The 23,000-nt window shown below is 40.3% G+C and overlaps 1 protein-coding gene across 2 annotated transcripts in view; it reads right to left on the bottom strand.

Annotated features, from left to right (window-relative positions):
* Positions 1-23,000, bottom strand: part of NHSL1 (NHS like 1) — a 92,080-nt gene that overhangs the window by 6,213 nt on the left and 62,867 nt on the right. For both annotated transcript variants that reach the window (XM_085299295.1, XM_085299294.1), the window contains exons 4-6: positions 16,876-17,068; positions 11,873-12,004; positions 285-3,716 (exon numbers count right to left, since the gene is read on the bottom strand). In XM_085299295.1, the coding sequence (XP_085155421.1) occupies positions 285-3,716; positions 11,873-12,004; positions 16,876-17,068 (3,757 nt within the window). The remainder of the gene's footprint in view (positions 1-284; positions 3,717-11,872; positions 12,005-16,875; positions 17,069-23,000) is intronic.

The following is a 23,000-nucleotide window of genomic DNA, read 5'->3' as shown; positions in this document are numbered from 1 at the left end:
ATCTTCAGAGCATTTTTTTAATCCTAGCAACGTTAAATAAGGCATTGTTTTTATTTCCTAGCATCATTTTGTTATTTTGTTATGCAGTAGTAAGAAGTCAGAAAGAAATTAAAAGAAACCATATATAGTATTAATCTGATCCTGCAACTTTCCTTAGGCTTTAAATTATTATAATCATTTTTTTCTCTACAGAAGACCTGAATGTTGCAACAATTACCCTCACTTCCCACCTTCTTTATAAAAGCTATTGCTACACCTGAAGAAGTCAGAGAAGACAGACTCACCACTTTCGTTTTCCTGAGATAGGTGCCCGTCAGTATTACTGCTGCTGCCTTGGCTGCTGCCTGAACTGCTTCCTTCATCAAAAATGGGCTGCTCCTCCTGCCTAGGAGCTTCTTGAACTGGTGATGCAGCAGGCTGTACCCTAAAAGCATTAGCTTCCACAGTTTCAGAGAAAGTGAATCCAGCAGCTCCTCCCTCAGGAACCAGGCTGCCAGAGTCCATTTCGCTAGAACTGGGTCCATCTGTAAGACAGTTTCTCACCTCCTTGCAGTGTGCAAGCACAGCGTCTCTCTTAGTTGGGCTTGATGCGCTTCTGGCAGTATCACTCATATCAGCTATTTTCTCGTCTGTAAGATCTAACTGTGGAGGTGGTACAACAAGGAACAGTTTGGGTTTCTTTGAAATAGGAGGGGGTTTCTTGTTTGGCAATACGACCTGAGTCTTGTCCGGAGATGTTGATGATCCCTGAAGTGACATCCTGATACAGCCAGAATGGAAGTCTTCATTCTGCACTGAAGACTCCAGTGCATCTTCAGTAGCTGTTCCCAGTAAATCAGCATCAAAAGATTTGTTTATACCTACTGTACTTGCAGATTTTTGATCACTGTCAAGCTCAGGTACATTGTCAGAGAGAATCAGAAAAGAACTCTGAGCCAGTGTTTGAATTGAGTTTTTAAATGAAGCACCGTGTGTTTTCATCTCCTCTTCACCTAAGCTGTTACTCAGTCTTAGTGAGAAAGATGGCTTTAGGGAAGCCTGTGGGCATGAACTTACAGCACTCTTTTCCTGAGATACGGTTTCAGAAGCAGATTCAGCTGACAGTTCACCTTCTGTTGCTTTTTTCACAGATCTCAGCTGCACCATTTGCAATGCTTTGGTAGTTACTAAGGGCATCACAGGCCTTGATGCATCTTGCTTATTGAATGGCTGTTTCACTGGACTATAGCAAGAATCTTCCTGGTTACGTTTCTTAAAAGAATACTGTGAGTATTTTGTTACATCTTTTGTCAGTTTGGGATCAAGAGGTGGTGCTGGAGGTGGAACAGCTGAGGGAAAAGTAGGAGGAGGAGGAACAGGGGAAGAGAATGAACTGATGGAGGTTTCTTGCGGAAACCATGAGACATTCTGGGCATAGGAAGAAATGACATCAGCTTCTGGTGGAGGAGGGGGGAATGTGGGAGAGGCTGGCAATAGTGACATATCCATGACTTCTGCTGAAGGAGGGGGAGGGAGAGGAGAGAGATCAGGACAATGTGGAGGAGATGTTGGAAGGGGAGGTGGTGGAGGAGGTACACCAGAATCCAGAGGAGAGCTCCGGGTGGAATCCAGTTTCTTCACACTCACGCTCCCTTCAGTAGATGTATTTGAAGAAAGGGAAGTGGAAGATGAAGAAATGGAGACTGAAGACAGAAGAGAAGATTTCCTTTCAGGCACTTTAGGTTTCAGCTTAGATTTCCCATTTCCTGATGAGGTGGACTTTAATAATACAGGCACTGGAGTAAGCGCAGTGGGTGTATTGGACTGGCTGGAGTACCCACTCGATGGCGATGTAACTCGGTGAGATTTCTCCGGAGAAACATTCTTTGGTTTAGCCAGTCCACTGGGCACTTGTGCCTCAGAAGCCCTTGAGCCATCACTGAAGTGGCTTATGCTGTAATCACTGAGAGCAGATGACGTACTGGCTGAATGAGTCACCGAGGATTTTACCYGGTCATCTGTCACTGCAGCATAGTCACTGTAGTAACCCCACTGGTCAGCGTACTCTGACTTGATGCTGCTTGTTTCACTCTGAGAGGGTGTGACTGTGCAGATAGAGTACAGATTTGGAGCAGGGGTGGACATCATGCTGCTACTCACACTGACAGAGCTTTGGCTGCGGGAACGCAGCACCCAGGGATCTTCATAATCACTGCAGGGGCTCTGGGAAGGGGAGCTGCCATTTCTGCACTTCAGATTCAACTGCAGAGAATGCTGGAGGGTAGCAATGAGGGTTTCATCAAGTACCTGTCCATTGGACTGTGCTTTTTTCTTGGGTACCCTTCTAAGTGAGTCTGTTCTGGATGGTGGCAAAGGTGGCTTCTTTGCCTTTTTTAAAGATATATTTCTTGCAAGAGATTTGTCAGTTTGGCCTGACTGGTCTTCCTGATGTTTTTTCTCTTTTCCACCAAAAACATTAACCACACYGTCCCTGGCATTCCCAAAACCATTAGTACTATTGCATGGCTTGTCTGACTTCAGTCCAGAGTCCATATGCATGGAAGTGTAATAACCATCATGGTCCACCGAATAGAGAGAAGTAGAATCTTCTTTGACTGAAGTCCTTTCCAGGCTGCTGCTGCTCAAGTTGCTCACAGGAGTGGCACAGCCTGGTGTGGCACAAGCCATTTTGTGTGAAGGAGTCTCACTATTTTCCGCAGATTTGTACAGCCAATGCTCTGTGCTGTTCATCATTGCTTGTGTTCGCTCCCCCAAATAGCTAGATTCACTCCTACCATCACTGTCCTGGGACTGGCTTGGTAAAGCAAGATTGTTCCTACAGCTGTAGCTTACACTCTGAGGCCCAGCCTCCACATTTCCAGGAGTGCCGAGGGAGACAGCAGAGTCACCAAGAGAAAGCATCATAACAGTATTAGATGGAATGGTATCTGAAGTCTGAGAGTGGTGTGTGGAGCTACTTTCGCTCCAGTTACCACTTGAAGAATGGTGATCATCTTTCCCACTTACTGCATTGCTGGCAACARGATTGTCTCTTGGCTTTGAGTAGGCAGCAGAGCTAGTAATTTTACTATCCAATGATCCAGCACTCTGGGCAGTGTGAATAACAATAACTTCTGAGGAGGATGACAGTGTTGCATTGGGTATGATGCTTGTTGAGTAGGTGGCATGAGGAGAGACTACACACGCTGGGCTTGTGGACTTTTCACTCTCATAACTTCTCACCTCCTGAGACTTTGGCCTTGAGAGGGTCCCTGTAGTGGCATTATTTCTCAGATGCACACCACCATCATCCACTTGCAATTTACTTATCTGGTGCGGCAAAGTGCCACCAAAGTCTTCTGTCTGCCTAGAGATGCTCTGTGTCTGTTCTAGGGACTGCAGAGATACTCTTGCACCAGCCCGAGGCAAGCTGTGAAAACCTATGTCACTGTTTTGGCGTGAAGCAAATATAACTGCAGCAGAATCACTCATCACTGACATGTTTCCAGATGAGCTGGAGAACTGAGACATCTGGGCAGCAATACCGTGTCCTTTCTGTGCTCGTATTCTTCTCATTGAAGGGGGCACAACTTTCACGTCCTCAGTCTGGCAGCTGGTGTCCTTCGTTTCAGAACGCTGCATAGCAGAGCGATAGCTGTCTAGTCTCCCTAGCGTAGAAGAGTGATCAGGGACATACATCGAATGTCCACGGAAATCACTTTGGCCAGTGCCAACTGCTGGAGTCAAAATAAAATAATTATTCCTTCAAACACAAATTCACATTTATCTTCTTATTCATTTAAAAACAAAAACCCTGCAAATTGCTTTATTCCATTTTTTCTTGAAGGTTATGCCTTCTTAAAAAGAATCAGTAACAATAGATTTTGCACAGGCACTATGTATTTTTTGCATTGCTCTTCCCTTTTTCCTTATTACTAGGAACCTTCTGCTAACACACTCGTCTGTGTTCCCACTACGCATTCTACATGCAAAATCTGTTTATGACATAGTAATAATTTCCATAGTAATCAGTTATGTGAGAAAGCAAGTAGTACTCTTTGACTTCCAGTGGGCAAGGCAGCAGGAACAGACAAAAGCCTGAAAAATGTGATGTGTGTTTCTACGCTAATGCCTCATGCAATAAAGAACAGTGAAGGAAATTCTACGCTAATGCCTCATGCAATAAAGAACAGTGAAGGAAATTCTGAAGACAAATATGGATGAGCAAATCTGTCTTAAAAGCATTTCACTTGAAAGAAAAAAGTCAAAGACATTGATAGCTCTCCAAGTCTTGCAATTTTAGTAAAAGGAGGCTAACAGACTGAAAGATGCATCATTGTACCAGAAGTAAAACATATACCGGAAGAGCATTTACATACAGACATGACCCAACTCTGCAAAGAAAGCCATTATAACATTCCTCCATACAACTACTTTCTATTGATCATAACAGGAAAATTTAAAAGAGCAGGAAAAAAAACAACTAGTACTGATGATTGTTTCATCCTCAACACCATCAAACCCTTGCTATGCCCATTAGGAAATCAAAAATAACTGTCCTTTTGTATATGAAGTAATAACCATATATTGGCACAAACACTGAGGACAATGAAAAAAAACATCTGTTAGTTCAAAATACAGTTATTACTGGGTCTATGGAAAGGACTCTAAGGTTCTTTTAAATTTACATTTTTATTGCTGGCTGCCTTTTAGAATCAGAAATTGGAGCACTGCTTTAAAACTGGTGTCTGAAAAAGGCTCTTTGATTTGTTACATTACTATAGAAATACCAGACATAAAAGGTAGCCATGCTGCCAGCAGCATGCTTGTAAGATGCTTGTAAGGATGCTGCATATGTCACTGCAGGGGAAAAACGGTTATTTTGAATTTCTGCCTTAAAGCTACTCTAAGAAGGGCTAAAGCAACATGCATGATACCACTGTTCTCCTTTCCTATTTACTACATGGAACTGGATCAGGAAGACAGGTGTTATTATCATTTAGATTTAAACACCACTTAAAGGATATTTAATTATCTTTATTCTTAGCAAACACAAGAGGCATTTAGGATAAGGAAAAGAAAGCTCTGAAAAGGTTAGGGTGAAAGCAGCACAGAGAAAGATTGTTTACTTCTTTCCCCAGGCACATGAGTAGTCTTTTAGCAGCTTGAAGCCTATTTAGTTTGCTTTTGTAGATTCTTTTGCTCTCATGAAAATGTAACCTCCTTCTGTTTCTGGTAAAGATTTAGAGCAAAGTTAGATACTACAGATGGACTCCAACCTACCAAAATAGGTATCTGCATATTTTGTATACCATTATTAAGGACTGTACAATAATAATAATGTATTTTTGCTTTCCATATGTATTTTTCTAAATAAAAAACGTCCCCTTTGGTTAAGAGAGATAAACATATCAAAGTAGACATTATAAATATTTCTGAAACTGTGACATCACTGATGACAACTGTCAGCCAATTAAAAATATTCAGTAATAAAAATGTGTGCACCATGTTACATCAATAACCAAAGAGATGGCTTTTTTTCCTCTACCTACCACTGTAAAACACACACACACACACACACAAACACACATACAAACAGATGAGACAGTATGATGGGGCTGGTAGAGAATGAAGTTGTAAGCACTACAGTAAGTATCTAATRTTTTTACATACTGACTTGTGGTTGAGACAACCTCATGTCAGTATGCAATGTATTTATACTCACAAAGGAAACTAAATGTATTCCACTTCACAAGCAGCTTAAAACATATGGACAGTTTATGATCGTTTAAAAAGCTACTGCTAGGGTAAGTAAATGACAAAGCAAAAAACCATTTAGCTTGCTAATCTCCGCTAGCCTTCTTACAAAAATCTGAGGTGTAGAATGCATGAGCTGGACATATTGTTTATTGCAAATGCACATCGATGCTTTAAAATTTCTGAAATACAAAAATACCTATGCTACTAAAAGAAGAGGCCAATGGTCCTTCTTATGTCCATCCAAGATAAGCTTTTTTCCCTAAGGATGACTGTGCCCAAAACACCAGTTGAGATCGGTTCTGCACTGTCCCCTCGCACACTGCCCAGGCCTTGTCTGGGTGCCCGCTGGTTGGCACAGGCCAATGGCATGCTAGAGAAGCCCACTAGCAAGAAAGCAGCATGGATGACTGCAGGATGCTTCCAAGCCTGAGACCCAGCCCTATGTTTCTTTGGGAATAGACATAACTTTGGGTCCAGCCTAATTTACTCACAGGAACTACAGAAATTGACTCAAAAGCAGGAGAACTTGAAGACCTTGACAGCACAGTGAAGCCCATCAGGGCAGACCTCTGTGCCAGCGTGAGGCTTCTGTTAGCTGGACTAGTTCAGAGCCCAAATAAACACAGAGTTCAGAGGAGGTAAGAGGGCTCAGAAATGTGAACTATAGGGCCAAATCCTTCAGGTATTATATGAAATATGTTCAGCAAAGAGTCTTCTCATGATTGTTGCTACTGCTATTTTAAGAACAAACGTTGAGATTTCACATAATTTTTGTAGAAATACAGAATATTCTGAAATTAGTTGGGCTTGGGTTTTGGCTTCATATATATACATATCCTCTCAAAACCTGTAAGGATTTCCTTGTCCTTTACAATAAAACAATTGCTGCTCTTTTAACAGTTCTGTTTCCTTTAGAGGAAAAACTAATCTGTAGGAAAACTGGTTAAAAAAAAGTAAACAAGAGAACTGGGGACTCCCTGTACTCTCTTGAGGGTTCCAGGATTTTGGTACAATTTGGAGTGAAATAGCAAGGAGCATTTTGTTTGTTGAAATTGTTGAAATCAATCTGCTTTTGCTGGTACTGCAGCAGGAACATGAACAATACAATTTCTAAGGGAATGCTCAAACCATTAATTGAACATTAAATTGAAAATGCTAAGTCTATTAGAAAACCTCTAATTAAATAACAGTAAGGTTTTTTAAAAAGTCTGCTTCATTAGTGAAATTCTGGAATTTAATCAGACCTTTTATAGGATGCCATTCACAAAGTCCGTCTGGTCACAGAGACAATGTCTGAATATACAAGAGCAAAAATARTATTTCAGAAATGGAAACTGGGTTACAGATGCTCAGCATTATAAAGTCAGAAGTAGTTGTACTTTGGTGATAAATATGGCTGAAAATAATCTTGTCTGCAGCTTTTATATTATCCTGTGTCCATTAGCCCTGCAGTCAGCACTATGCCTGTCACATGACACCTGTACCTAGGCTCCTTTCTTCTTTACTCCTCCACTTCCTGCTATGCTGAAAATGATGAAATAATTAGGCAAAAGTAATTTGGCCTATTAGGGCAAATACTCTTCCYTAATGCACATGTTCAGTGTAAACTTCAGCAGCAAATAGACAACAGCCAGTATATGAAACGAGGGAAATATGCAATACATTAAACATCTCTTGCACAGGAGCACAGAGAAGAGGTTCAAACACATGCCTTAGCTCCAGATGCTGGACCGGAGATAGGCTTGTAGAGGTTACATGAGTTCTCCCTTACGCTGGCAATTATTATGTTGCTCACCAGATACTGCAGGGACTGAGACTGAGTCTACAGATTTGATGGTAAAAAGCAGGCAACTACAGCTAATCTCTAGCGGTGGGTGCCAGCTGCTGAAAGACTCCCTGTTGGCTTATGGCTCTTGCTCATTCCGATGGCAAGAGCAGTTTGCTACAGAGATTCAGCAGAAGGGGGTCTTGTGCATTAAAAGGAGGGTAGAAAACTGAGAATTTGAGAAGATAAAAAGTGTGCACATGCTGATATTACAAAGAGCATGCTTATTCCTGTGTACTGGTCAAAACAATCTCTCCTCCCAAACCTTGTCTTTCTGACTAATCATTTCTAATGTAAGTACCTCTCTCTTGTRCCATAGGCACATTCCCAAGATTTGTTCCTTTCACGTCCCTTTGTACCAACCCTCCTCCAAACCTGGTGGTCTGGCCAAGTCTCTACATACGCACTGACATCCATAACACTACAAAAATGACCAGAGACTCTTTACCTCTTCAATCCTAGTACTTAGGTATCAAATGATTTTTAATGGATACACAACAAGATGCAGACAAGACATCAGGTTCATGTTAATTTTAGGAATTGTTACTGTGCTCCATGAAGCATCTGTAATCTCTCAAAGCAGAAAAAACTGCCAGGATGCAAAATTACTTGGCATGAACAGCTGGGTATTTGTGTGGAGCCTATATCTACAGAATGCTGAGATTTTGGGGGCTCTTGTCTGTGAGACCTATAGCTTCAATGACTGCTAATGTCTAACGGAGTAATTGCAAAGAAGTATCAATTAACAGAAATCTAAAGCTGTGTTCCATAAGATCAATAACCTCAAGCACCTAAATGTTCACATTTTGCTGAGGAGGTGCAGTGAAATGGCTTCCTCTGAGTAGTTTTAAAGGAGAAGCTTCAACAGTCCCCAGCAGCACTGGCTAGTACCAACAGGGAGTCTTAGCTGTGCCACAAGAAAGCAGACACTGGAGTGACTGTTCAGGTGTCAGTCATGTCTGCGTTGATGACTGACAGGAGGAGGTCCTATAGGTAAAGACCTATTGTGAGCTACTGAAAATGGGAGGTAAGAAAAGAAATTGAAGTATATAAAATTATTCTGACCCTCTGAATCCTTTTGTAAAAAATACAGATGGGAAAAAAGAAAAAAAAAACACTCAGAGTGGTTAAGGACCCTGCATTGGACCCTTGGGTGAAAAAAGCGATGAAATCATTCAAGAGTACATTCATACTTTAGAAGACTCTTCTCTCCTCTCCTCTCTTTCAAAAGGTACAAAACTTGATTTCCTCTCCCCTGCTTTGGTGAGGCATACTCATACTTGGAAGATGAACTGCACTACCTGTGGTGTAACTGGCACCAAGGTCTTAGACCTGCTCCTCCTGCAAGACCAGATACCCAGGAGACCAGAAGCCATTTGTCAGATCCCAGAACACTAATACAGGCACCATAAAACATGAAAGCATTTTGCTACCTTCACTCCAGTCAAGGGAGTTTGAGCATGGAAAGGAAGCTAAAGATTAAAGAGCTGAGAAATGAGCAAGGCCTGCAACAGGTTCTCCCAGATACCTGCTCAATTGTATCAAACACAAGGGAAACATTCTTACCCAAGGGGAAAATATTGGTTTGCATAAAAGGTCTTATCTGAAGAAGAGAGCTACAGGTGATGGAGAATGACAGCACAGAGTAGAGAAACAGTACAAAAATTTAAACTGAAATATTTCAAAATGTAGCTTTTCTTGTCCTTTCTAAAGTTTTGTTCCAACACTGACTCCATTAAAAATATATTAACATTTAGGTGCTGTGGGACAACGAAGGCAATTCAGAGATATGCAAAAATATCTTTTGATTTGCTATGTTTGGCATGCTACACCTTTTCCTCTTACTTTGGTATCGCTTGCAAAGTTGTTTCTGCTGTTAGAAAATGACATTCAGAAGGTAACTGACATCTCTAAGCAGTTAGGGATCTAGTGCTCTTGAGCTGGCTCAGAATCCCATCTTTCACACCATGTTTTATTTATGCAGCATTTTTTATGCTAAGAAGTTTCCAGGCTATGCACAGACTGGTTCATCACTGGAACACACCTGTAAAAACACAGCACTATTGTAATGCTCAAAAATAGGAATGTTTAAAGACACTTTCAGCACATGCCTCATGGGTACGGTTAATGTACTTTTAGTATGTTTGGCTAAATTCTAAGCGGGTGCCACAACCGCTGATCTGATGCCAGCAAATGGCATACGATTTCTCTTCTGTTTGGCCTTTATTGTTCCAAAGGAACCAAAGCAGTCGGGGAGAACCCCAGCAGCCTGGCCCAGCACAGTCTCTTCCAAACTCTCTAACAAGAAATGAAAATAGTTCAAGCTTGGTTGAAGCTTTGAGGCTCTCTCAAGTTTCCGCTTCCTTCTGGAGAATAAACAAGGGGTAACAAGAATCTGCTGTATGTGTTGATTATTTAGCCTGTGCACAGCAACTTTGGTGTACCAAGGGATTTTAATCTTTGTGTAAATATTATAGCCATCCACAGCAATGCTTTAGGGGAGAAACAAAGAGATTTATTCAGCTGAAACTGCAGGGAAAATGTCAATACGCACGATGCAATTGCTTGATTTGGAGTTTAGTCCGGATCCTCGTTCTGATCAAATGAACTGTGGAATGTTTAAAAACAACTTGTTGTTTGTTTTGGGACAGTGTAAGTGAATAGGGAATGGACAGCTATGGAAATATTTGGGGAGAGACAGGGAAGAAAAGGCAGAAAGAGCACAAGGATGAACAAGGATGGAGGAAATATGTAATTTATTCCTAGCCTTGCCAGCAACCTGGTGGGTGACTCTGGCTAAGTCATGTCACTGCAGCATGCCTAGTTTCCCCATCTGTAAGATGAGGACACCAATAACTGTTCTCTTTTCAAACATTTTGGTTTCAGTGATTTTCATGTTTAGTGTTTTTAATGGAAAGCAATACGCTAACAGGATGGAGACTGCCATCAGAGAATTTCCTTGGCACAGAGTTTGCTCTCTTGATGATACACCACTACAACAGCAATATGAAGTTATTCTGACAACGTCCAGCACAGGGCAAATGGCTAAAGCACTGCAAGCCTGCCTTTTGTGGACTAGTGAACCATCCAGAGAAAGCTCCTACAGTGAGATACTTCAGCCCTGAAAATTTCTGCAATGTAAAATAGAAGCCAAGGAAAACCTTCAAACAGTGCAATATGAAATGGGCTCAGCACAGAGATGAAAGAACAAAAATCAAGACTGTAAAACCTGTCACTCTTAGCAAGGAGACTGGCAAAAGCCACAAGTTCTTTTAAGATATTCACTGAAGACTTCTTTCTAACACGGTTGCCAACTGCATTCTTGTTTATTCCACCAGGTAAATTATAACCAATGTTTTCAAGCATAAACCATATCTATCCAAAGGGGTCACAAATCTAACCTCAAAGTTTTTGGAAATGTTGTCAGTAGGAAGCATTTTCTACAGACTGCCACTCATTTCAAAATTCTTATGCCTGAATGAGTGTCAGTAACCTCTATAACTGAAAAGGGGTAATTTGGAACAGAACGTGCTGCTTTGTTCTGCTTTTTTCTGCTATCTGCCCTCAAGACATATATGCCAAAGAAAATCTCACAGAATCACAGAATGGTTGAGGTTGGAAAGGACCTCCAGAGATCATCTAGTTCAACCCCTCTGCTCAAGCAGTGTCACCTAGAGCATGTTGCACAGGATCACATCCAGGCAGGATCTGAATATCTCCAGAAAAGGAGACATTCTTTCTCTACTACAAAACAGAGAGAGAAGTGAGAAGGAGGAAGGGACATGTAAATTACTTCCAATCAAATAACATTGATACTTAAGGGACTGCCAATTTAGGCAGACCATTTGGTCTAAACTGAACTGGAAGAAATAGGTAGCTTTATAGTACTTCACTGTCAGTGCAGCTCACAGCAGACTCAGGAAGGCATCAATGAATCAGTTTACTCCACTAAGTAATTTGTTACAAGTCAGTGCCTGCCCACTTCAGTTTTACTTCAAGTGAACATTTTGGGAGAGTGGCCCATATCTCCATATAGGCATTAGTTCCACAAACTTTACATCCCTGCAGATTTCCATTGCACCACCACAACATTTTCCAAACAGCACATCTCCTTCAACAGATGGAAGTCAACAGATAAAAAGCCCTTGTTTCCAGAGGCACAAGGTGGCAAGAAGGCATGTGTGTATTTGGAACTGTAATAGGCTATCAGACTGTATCGGTTTCATGAGCGCTGGTAATGTTATTAGTCAGGTAACGATAAGCAGTGACAATGAACAGTGGACGGAATACAGTTCTGATGAGCCATACCTAGCTCCTTTTGTATGTTGTCAGGGATTCCTGTAATAGTCTTTCTCCTTTTGACTTTCTTCGGCCGTCTTACCACCGTGTCTGTGTAAATTAGAGACCGCCGAATGCTGGCTTGGCGGTCGAAATTCTCCCCTAATACACGGTAGAACAAGCAAAGCAACATTACTTCCAAGCACACTGACATCATGCACTTTCTTCCACTAGTTTTGTTGTAGAAATGAAAAAAAGGCATTAATAAATGATGTTAGCTTGGTCCTAAAATGAAGGTTTACACTGAAGGAAAAGATACAGCATATCTTCACAGTAAGGCTTTAAACACACATGCATTACATAGAACTGCAGGTTTTAAAAGGAATTTTGACTTCCCAGTTCAGATCAGCTGTAATTCCACTGAAGCAAACAGAATCCTTGATTGAACTGGGCCCTTTGGATCATAAGTTTTTTTTTTTTTTTTTAAGTAATGAGCTTCTGAAAAAAACAAATCCACTCGTGAAAATGAAAGATCACAATGGTTTGTACAGGAAGAGACATTTCTCCTGGCAAGAGCTGTTACAAGTCCCTTGTACAGCTCCATCATTAAATGCTTTCCTTTTTTGCTCCATATTGCTCTGAGCCTGTCAAGTATACCATAAGCCTGGTGGTGATTCTTTTTTAACATGAATACAGATAATTACTACGGAGCATATGGAGATCTAATTGATCTTGTGATCTCACATATATTCCAGTCAGAGTGGAAGCTGTTTGAAACTGAAACCTTGTAAGTGATCAAACGCATATGCAATGCCAAGAGCTGAGAAAAAATGTGTGTTTAAATGCACATTGCCAGACCAAGCCTTATAGTGACCATGTGCTGTATCTTAATGGGACCCAGAAGCACCACTATCATTAAGGTTGAGCAGCTTTTCTTTGGAAATTCACTTTTATTTAGAGGTTTATAATTTGGCCATTTCACTAGCAGCAAGATAAAACTCCTATAGACTGTCAGCAGCAGTGAAGTTAAATCTCCATCCCTTCTAGAAATCTTGAAAACTGCAAATTCCCTTTTTAAAAGTTGAAGCATTTTAAGACAATCCTAATTTTAATATAAGATGAGCTATTTAAAGTTGAAATGCAGAAAAAATGATACATACTTTGTTTTGTACTTTTTTTTTCAAAAATTCATGACCAAATTATTTACCTCTGAAAAGTGATTAATGCATGTGCACAGTAACTAGTATATCCGTCACAAAGACCATCCCTGGCTGACTACACATCAACATGATGTGTGTCATGCAGATAGTGTAGAAAACCTCATTATCTCTACAACAGTTAAAGATACGCTCATATATTAAAGTGTAGCATGTGGACTTCTTGTGAAAATACAAGTAAAAATGTAGCACTTTCATTCACCATATAGAAAGAGTCCGATGGTTTTAATGGAGTCTTGCGCTCCCATGGACGATATTCTTGCTAAACAAAATCCTTGTGACTACAAACACATGTCATTTTCCTCTGAGTTTTTAATTAATTGAAGTGAGGCCAGGTTACAGGAGGAGGAATCCCATGAGATCTATCAAATTTAGAGCTATGAATCCCATGGGCTTAGTAGAAGCCCTAAAATATTGAGACAAAACATCCACCGTCTGGGGCATTACTGCTATTAGGATGTTAGGACCCTTATGGGGCCAGGGTCAGGACTATTAGATAATCCTGCCAGGCGCTGAGCAGTTAATAATTCTAGCCTCATTATAACAACTGCAGCAAAGAAATCAAGAGAGAAATCTTTCCGTCTCTGAATGTATCTTTATCCATTCAAAGACCAACAGTTATGCCTGAGACTGTGAAAATTAAATACAGGAAATCAAAGACAGTTTTGAATGTCCTAGTATAAAATAATATGTAAATGGCAAAGAGAGGGTGCAAACAAGGAGAGTCCTTTACCTAAGGTCTCAAGACACACAAACAGGGTGACCACAGAAAAAGCTACTGTGTGTCAGCTGATCCACAGTAACTTCTTGCCCTGTACTACCTAAGACCTAACTCAACCAATCTATCTTGAACTACTTTTGATATAAAGCTTTTTGAAAGTCACAGTGCAAATTCAGAGAATTTCAAAATAGCAGCTTTAATAAATTCTAAGTCAGTAAGTAAAATCAGAATATTTCAGTCTTTTTTCTTGTCATATTTTTTTAATTGATGTTACTGTTAAATATATTTTGAAGGTTTAAAGATACTTTTCTCCTCTCTTTACAGGTTTGTAACAAATCATCTAAGCATTCCTCATGCAGTTTATTCATTTTTTTCGGATTCACCAAAAATATTTAAATACGTGTTTAAACCTCACTAAAGTCAGTTCAGGAGGACTCAAACAAATGCTTAAATGTTTTGCAGAATCCAGCCTGGCGCTGATCACCTCCACCATCACCAGACCAGCTTCCTCCATCTGTAAAGAAAGTTAGTTCCAGAAAACCCACTAGAGCAGACAGCATTTTAACACACACCTTTTAACCCATAGGATACATAAAAGCAGACTGGCCACCACTAAAAATTAGGCCCGATCCCTTCCAGAATAAGCTCAGCCCAGTCAATTCCAAAGGTGGAAACTGCTTCCAAATCTGGATGTCTAGTCAGCAGCTTGTCAGCCTAATGCAATGCCCCTGCACCTCCAAGCTATGCAACAGATTTTTACTACTGCTTTATTAGTTGCAATCTGTTCACTGAAGAGCCCTGCAAGCCCAGCTAGGGGAATATTTGTTGCACTGCCACATGAGGGGCCATGATCATTATTAATGCACTGTTGAAAAGGCTGTCAATTCCAGCATCCTTCTCTGAAGGAAATGTTTTATTTCATGCCAGGAGTAATAAATGGAAGTCTTTTGACCTCTCTTCTGGGCCAGTGAGAAAAAGAGCAAGCAAAGGAAAAAGCCAAATCAAAACAAAAATACAGCTATGGTTCACTCCACAGTACTAATTTTTGGTTGTTTTTTTCTTGCTTCATGAAGTAACATAAGGGACCTCACAAAATAAAACTACTGAGTGTGGGAAGGCAGAGGAGGGGAGCAGATTGTGACTTTTTAAAGGGGAGCAAGCACAGGAGTCTTTTTTGGGGGGAGAGGGGGGGCACAGTCTGTTATTTTTGCCTGTCTTGTTTCAAATTCACAATACAATTATTTCATGGAAAAGAAACTATGTGCTTTCTGGAGACCAGCTCACAAACTGCAGGAATAACCATCTTTTACTGTCCTCCTTTCAACACCCTCCTATTGTCATTTTTATAGGAAGGAAATGCTAAACACCAAGTTCTAGGAAGCTGAAGTATAATCCGTAAGTGCGGGGTCTTTTTTTWAAAAAAAAACACACAACTGCTGAGTAGGAGACTGCAAAACAAAACAATTTAAGAGGCACAAGGTTTGCTATACCACTTGAATTAATCTGATTGAAATTCCAAGTATAGTTTATCCAAATCCATTAAACAGTGTGCCCAGCAAAACTAACAATGACTGTTATTTGATCTCTTTTACACCATTTTTTTCTTCCATCTGTTTACTTCCTCTTTATATTTTCAGTACACAAGGTCATTAAATCAAACCACAGATTACTCATTCTGTAAGTATAGCATGTTCCTGCTGTCACAATATCTTAGCCATGCTCAGGCTTATTGATTATGTCAGCTAATCCAATCCCTTGTCCCTGTAACTCTGCCTACTGCACCTGTATCCCACATTCATATACAATGCCAAATGGCTTAGTAATATTTTAGCATTGCATTTGTTTTTTTCCTGCTAATTCTTATTCAGAGGTGGGTTGTTGGTAATGTTCTGTTGTTCTTATACTATTAATTTCAAAAATTTTCTGCTGTTTATTTAAAGTAATTGTTTTTGTTGATTGCTCAGAGCTCTCTGATGGTTGTCACTGGCCTTAAATTACAATGTATCTTAAAACCTTACCAGCAGAAATCTTCAGCAAAAGTAGTACTGCTCCTTCCCTTACAAAGGCTAGTTTATATAAATATACCTGAAAAAACTATTAGTAGTCACATAGGAAAAGGGACCATTTAATTTACTTTCGAAACAAAACCAAACATCACAAGCTATTGAATAGATTATAAGAGTAAGCACAAAGCCAAACAGAGCCATATGGCATTTGAAATAAATTGGATACTGAATATCATCCTGGTTTTGGCAGGAAAACAGTCAGTTATTTGAATTAACTAACAATAGAGAATCTCGATACTGTGCAGAGAGAGAAGGATTATTAAATAGAACTGATAATTCAATCTTTTGTAGAAATTCTATTTACATACATCAGGAAATCTATTCAGATTTAGGCTTTTCACACAATTTAACCTCTAGAGTTGAGTGGGAGTTCTGCAACTGTGAAATCAAAGACTACTTTGAAAATGGAAATCAATATACCCATACTGTTTACACCAATAATATGTGGACTATTTTCATGCAAGTTAAATGACCTACCAAGAGACTTGCTTGAGCGTCCAGTCTCATTAACTTTTCCTGTTCTTTCCCTACTTTCCTTGTCACCTAAACCTCTTCAACTGATAAAATAAGATCCTAGAATTCTTTTCCTCCAGTTTTGGAGCACTTAGTCTTTGGAATACAGAAGTCTCTGATAACCTTCCTTACACAAAACTTCTAGGAGAAAATCCTAAAAATCATTAACATTGCACAAAACACAATTTTCTCTTACAGATTTTCAGTGCTGCCTACAGCAAAACATAGTGGCATATCAAATCTCTAGTATTCCATAAACCTCTAAATGCTGTTTCAAGTTCATGTTATATAGATTATCCCCACTAATGCTCATTTTAAGGAATTTTGAGTTTTTCCTCATTCAACTCAGAGAGAATATTAAACACAAAACATTGTTTTGAAAAAAAAAAGTGCAGTTAGTAATGCAAAATTCACAAATCAAATACACAAATGTCAAAATATTATCTAATTGGATGAATCCTCTTTTATCCCTCCCCCAACATGCATACTAAGAAATTACTGAGATTAAAAGCCTACCAGTCACATTAATAGGAACCACATCTGTTTGGACTGCCTGTGCTTGTTGTCGCATTTTCTCTTCTGGTGTTGGCAGTGGGAGTGACTTGGTCCAGTTTGTTTGGGTGTTGATATCCGATAACTCATTTGAAACAGGCGTTTTAGGCCTTTTGACGGTAATGAGCTTTTCTTCTTCTGGGGAGGAGACGGAACACTACAAATAGAAATACATGCAAAAATATAAATTCAATACCCTCCCTCCCTAAAAAGAAAAAAAAAAAATCAGTGCTGGACTGAAATGGTACTAAAGCATTGCCACTGCAGTCAGACTGATTACTAGTGCAACACATTACATTCCTATTCACCTACAAATATCACACAGACCTATACAAGCTTTTTCTTTTTTTTTAATAGATTGTATTTATCCAATACACCCAACCAGTCTAAGGGGCACAGACAAACAAGAGGAAAGAGTGGTCTTGAGCAGAGCAAAGCACAGTAATTATCTCAGAGATCTGCACTATGCCTGGAGCGTTAACCTCCCTCAGCGTTCAAGGAGTGCACAGTTTGCCTCCTTTCCCCTCTCTCCTCACAGCACCCTGTAGCAAGATTTGAGCACTGCCATGATCTAGCTGTCCTTAAACACGAGGATGTGTAAAACCTCTGCAAGAAGCCTGCTATCAAGAAACAGAGTTTGAGAGCGAGCAGTAAAAGAACGAACCAAGGTGCTGTGCAAAGCTGTCAACCAGGGCTCAGCAAGGTAGCAAGAGCAACCGTTTTGGCCTCGAAGAAACTCATGCCACAGAGGACAGTTCACTTTGCTCTGTTTTTAAAGGCTGAAGAAGTTCAGTGTTAGCAGCCACAGAATGGTCATTTTTAAATCTTTAAAGTCATTAGGACTTTATCAAAACATTAGGACTAGCATCCATGATAAAAAGCCACTTTATTGTAAAATGTGGGTTGCTGCTTTGTTTGTTGTTTCTTATTTTTAAAAACTTTCCGCACCAGAAAGAGAGGCTGAAACAGCTTGCCCAAATACTTTCACTAGGCAAAATTACAGTGCCAAAAAAGACATTAGCTTTAGGGTAGCAAAACTGTTTTCATTACAAGGTCCGTATTTGGATGCCAGTATTGGTCTCTTAACTGATACAACAGTATCACCCCACAGCAAACCATGAGGATGAGTAGATTCAGGGCAAATGGAAAACATCTTGGGGGTTTATAGAAGGTGGTCACAAACTCAAATCCCAATAGACATCGATTTCTCTGCGCCCATGCTTGTGCTGGCCACATACTGGCGGGAAACCCAGAAGCAGGGGCGGAAGAGCTAGCAGAAGATTTCTTCCTCTTCCCAAGCAAAATAAAAAAGAACAAAAACTTTTGAGAGAAGTCGTGCAGAGGCTGTAGTGTGCTGCAATCACTCTTTGTAATTTCTGATTTTCACTTTCTACCTGTTGTCCTGCTCCTGCTCTTTATAAATGACATTTACCACATGATGTTTTGATTGTAAATTCTAATAAAAAAGCTTCCAGGCAGAAAAAAAAACCTCTTTATATAATAAATAAAAAAAAAAAAAAAAAAAAAAAAACCTTTCACACAACAGAATTATTAGTAATGCCAATCTTTAGTATGGAATTGCACTTAGAAACTTAAGGGTTTCCCACATTTCGGTCAGGCCTCCGTTTCCCTCCTAGACCAGCCGAGGAGGGGACGGCCACGGTGTAGCCCCCAGCCCCTCATGCTCCTGCTCCCGGGGGGCCGTGCAAGCACCCTGTGGCACCAGGGGCTGCTCTGCGCACAAGGGCTCAGCCCCGCAGCAGCCACCCCAAGTCCTTCCAGTTCAAGTTATCTGTAGGACGCCAACAGTTCTGCAACTCCCCTTGTTTTTAAAAGGCACCGAAACCATTTCCACAAAATCTATGCGAATGTTTATACGTTTACGTGCGTATGTACACGTGTGTATATATACGTACCCCCGCCTCGCACAGCACCACAAGTACTTGCCCCTCTCAAATCACTCAGATTTATAAAAGCCTTCACACGCTTCAGCGGGCTGGCAGGGGCACGCCGTCGCAGCCGGGACGGCAGCTTGCGGGCCSTGCCTTCCCGCGGCGCGGCCTGACACCAGCTCCGAGCGAGAGGGTTCGCAACGACGGCGGTGCGGCTGCCGGCAGCCCTGCTGCTGCAGGGCAGCGCCAGCGTCGCTGCGAGCACGCGTGGGCGCGTGCTTAAAGGCACAATCAGGGCTTCAAGGGGGAAAAAAAATACTATCCCCTTCCCCCCCGCCCCGGGAATGCATTTTTCTCCTACCTTTTCTCTAGGCCCCATGGGAGACATCGCAAGGTGAGTTTTGGGGGGCGAGGAAAAGCTCCAGTAACCTACTGCTGGTCCAGCTGACAGATACTGTCAGCCCCCAAAATCGTCAYCTTCAAACTGCACTGCAGCGTGCGGGCCCAGCTGCTGTGCAGCAGTCACCTCAAGGGAGTCTCAAGAGGCATTTGGTTACAAAGCCTTATTTCCTTTCCAAGGAAACTACCCAAAGTAGGATCTTCCCACCCCCCCCAAACAAATCTCTTAAAAGTATTGAGATTAGATAGAAATATTGAAGCATCTGCTACAAGGGAATCCTACCTATCCAAAAAACCCATGGAATAACCATCACAACTTTTGAAGGCAAAGTTCACAAATTTGGCAAAGGATGGAGGAAGGACAGAAATTAATCAGTCCAGTGAACATATAACTAATGAAAAGCAATTGAAAACCCAACTGCACAGCTGTGGTCTTTTATACTGTGCACTTTTACAATGAAAATTATTTTCTACCACAGGACAGCGGTCTACCTCCATAAAGTAATTCAGAGGKGGGTTTGAGTTTAGGAGGAAATGTTCATGCTTCATCTGCAGGTATTTTTACCACGGTTTTCATGGCTTTTTGATATAAAGATATTTTGAAGGGCATTACAGATACAGAGCTAGAAAACTGCTCATCTTGCACCTTATTCATGCAGAAATTATTTACCTCTAATTAGGTTGAAAACAGAACAGAGAAATTCACAACAACAAAAAGAGGTGTATTGTGTACTTCACATTTCTTTACATGATTTACAGATTTTTAGAAAATATTCCTAGATTTCCAACACCAAAGCTTGCAGAAAGACTCAACATATTGCTGCTGTATAAACAGTAATGTCTTTTCAAGCAAGGTATGTTGTATTAGAAATAGTACTGAACTGGGCAGTGCTTTGAGATTTTGCTATGTGCTTAGCAAATCTGATCATAAACACTATCTCCATAATTGAACAGAAGGCATCTGTTCCCATTTTTAAAGCATATTTTATTCAGAATAACTTTATTCTTGGACTTAAGATGGCCAAACTTCCATGTTGGTGCAGCTGGGATGTTGCACTTGACTCCTGTGGAGAATTTATTGAAATTTCTTCTTTTTAATAGACCATGGAAGTGAAAAGTGGTATGTGAAAAGGATGGGCTTGGACCTTGCAGTTGTTCATAAACATCCAATACAGGGGGATAAGAATTAATTTTCAAGTGGGAATTGAGATGAGAATCTAGGAGAAAAAATGACCTATAAATACACCATGGACAAAGACAAGCTATTTAACTCATTAAGTCAGAGCCTCTTCATTGCCCTGTTGACCCACTATCCTGCCAGTCTACTAAGTTCCTTGAACACAAAATAGTTTCACTATCCCAGCATATTCACACTACTTGAAAGGTCCCAGCTGATAAGTGATTCTACCCTCACAGCATGTTCTGCCTAAATTCTCTGTTTATTCTGATTTTCTTGTAGAGAAGGATCATGTCCCAGTGGTTTACATTACACTGTCTGAAAAGACAGGACCCCCAGGAGGCAAATTCAACCCATACAATTCTACCTTTAGCAAAGGAACTTCAAACCTCTAATCATATCTTTCCCCTCACTGCAAACCACAATCATTTTTAAAATTGTAACTTCTGAGGAAAAAAAAAAATCCTTGTATTGTTGCGAACAGGAGCCATAGCAATTTAATTGGCAGTTGGAGTCATATTTCAGCTCTCTGTTGAATTCATGTATATTCAGCTATTCATGGATCCCAACTTCTTATTTCTTTTCCAGGCTTTTATTAAGTGTGATGGCATCAAGTGCCCTTTTCCAAACGCAAAGGAACCAAATCAAACAGTAACAGGAAAAATAAATAAGTACTTTCCAAACCCAGTTGTACCCCTCCTTCTTGGTTAAACAGCAGTTTATATGACTGCTTCATCTGGGGGGTATGGGTGTCATACTGTGTTCATACTGCCACATTATAAATTCACATTAAATTACAGTTAACTTGAATCAGTCATATTCTGCACTATTTCGCGACCTCTAGACCAAGGCCCCTAATCTAGTCTCCCTGATTTTGGTAGAATATTTTTGTTAATTCTGTGCACAGAGCTTTAGTTGCACKAGGCAACTTCACCACTACTCACAAACCATTCACTTCGTAGCCTTCACCGCCTCATTACAGAGGGGATTTATTTGTCAGCAGAAACTACTGACCACCAAGCAAGTTATCCACTTAACCAGTACTGCTGAACTATTGCTTTCTTCTTTTACTCTGTTGCAATTGATTTGAAATAGGTAAAGTCATATTGTGTGATCAAAGATCTACCTAGCAAAAGTATCTRCTTTCTGACAATGCCCAACAGAAACTATATAGATAACACTATATCAGTGCACGCATGCAGGGGACACTTTCCCCTGCATATCGTCTCAGCATTGCATGGATTTTTCCCCCAAGAACCTATCAGGTTGTCTTCTGAACCCACATAGACCTATTATCCACATTTTTTGCAGTAAATGCATGGTTTAAGTATGTGATGGGCAAAGAATTATCCTCTTTTGATTGTTCAAAGAGTTTCTGTATTAATTTCCTTATGCTTCAGCATTTTATCATTCAAATTGCCATTTCAAGTCAACAAATTTTCAAAAAGTGTGAAGCAGTATAAAATACACCTGGCGATTACAAAAGCACCCTCACTTATTTGCAGTAAATGAACAGGGAGACAAGCTGAGGGYATCCTCACCAGCTCTGCCAGAGCCCTTGTGGCACAGCTCTAGGACAGTCGCACCTCCGAGCTCAAGCAACAAACCCGTTTAGCCCCTCTTAACACATCAAGCAAAATTTTGAACMAGACCTTCTCAAGTCCCTGTAAACCAAGACAGTTTAATGCATTTGTTTCCACTTAAGATACTAAGCTTACTAAGATACTAAGGTACTCTTGCACATACTGAACACACAATTAAGAGTTTTGCCAAATACAGTGGCAAAAGCAAATTTTTCCCCATAAACAAATGCAGTAAATATTTCGTCACCCCAAGTTTGATAGACTGTAGCAAGATAAAGTTCTTAAGCCAAGTGATAGGACCAGAGGATAAATGCCCTGAGTTTCTGGCATACCAACATTTTCACAGTTAGAGTAAAGACATTATTTAGTGCATGCCTGGGACTAAGTACTTTGTATAGCTGGCATTCATCATTTTAGAAGTAATGTATTGGTCCAAATTAGGAAAGTTTTTCTTGGCTAGTTTAAAAAAAAAAAAAAAAAGGAAACAAGCAGCCAAATAATGAAACACACTTCCACTGATGAGGGTGTTCAAAAGGGGCAAATGTTAAAGGAACAAAAGTAATCAAAATTTTTTCAGTTTATCAAGTATATAAAGGATGCCAGATTGCAGATAAAAAGCAGTAATGAGAAAAAAATATATATAAAGGATATGAAACACATGACATTCTTTTGTTGAATGTTTTTTTTTTTTTTTGGACAGAAAACAGAAGCAGCTATGGATTGAAGACTAAGAGCATAATAAGACTGCAGATGTGCTAATGCTACAAGTACCATCAAGCTGCAGATATGACAGCTGGATGCTCCCATTTGTGGGCAAGGTACCTTGATGCTCCAGGGAACCAAGTTACAGCAGGCACTAATGCAAGACTGAGAGATGCAGTCTAACAGACTAGACTGTTGAGTGAGAGAAAAAGAAACAAAGAGAATGAGTGACAAAAAGGAAAGAAAACAGAATGAGAAAAAACACAAAAAAGACAAAATACATTTAAAACACATAATGCATAYATTTCAGAACGCTAGCGGAACCAGAGTTTCAAA

This window comes from Rhea americana, unplaced genomic scaffold, assembly GCF_003343005.1.
Source record: "Rhea americana isolate MKP2758 unplaced genomic scaffold, rheAme1 scaffold_149, whole genome shotgun sequence".
In the NCBI taxonomy this organism is placed as follows: domain Eukaryota; kingdom Metazoa; phylum Chordata; class Aves; order Rheiformes; family Rheidae; genus Rhea; species Rhea americana.
This window is presented reverse-complemented; position numbering and strand designations above follow the sequence as displayed.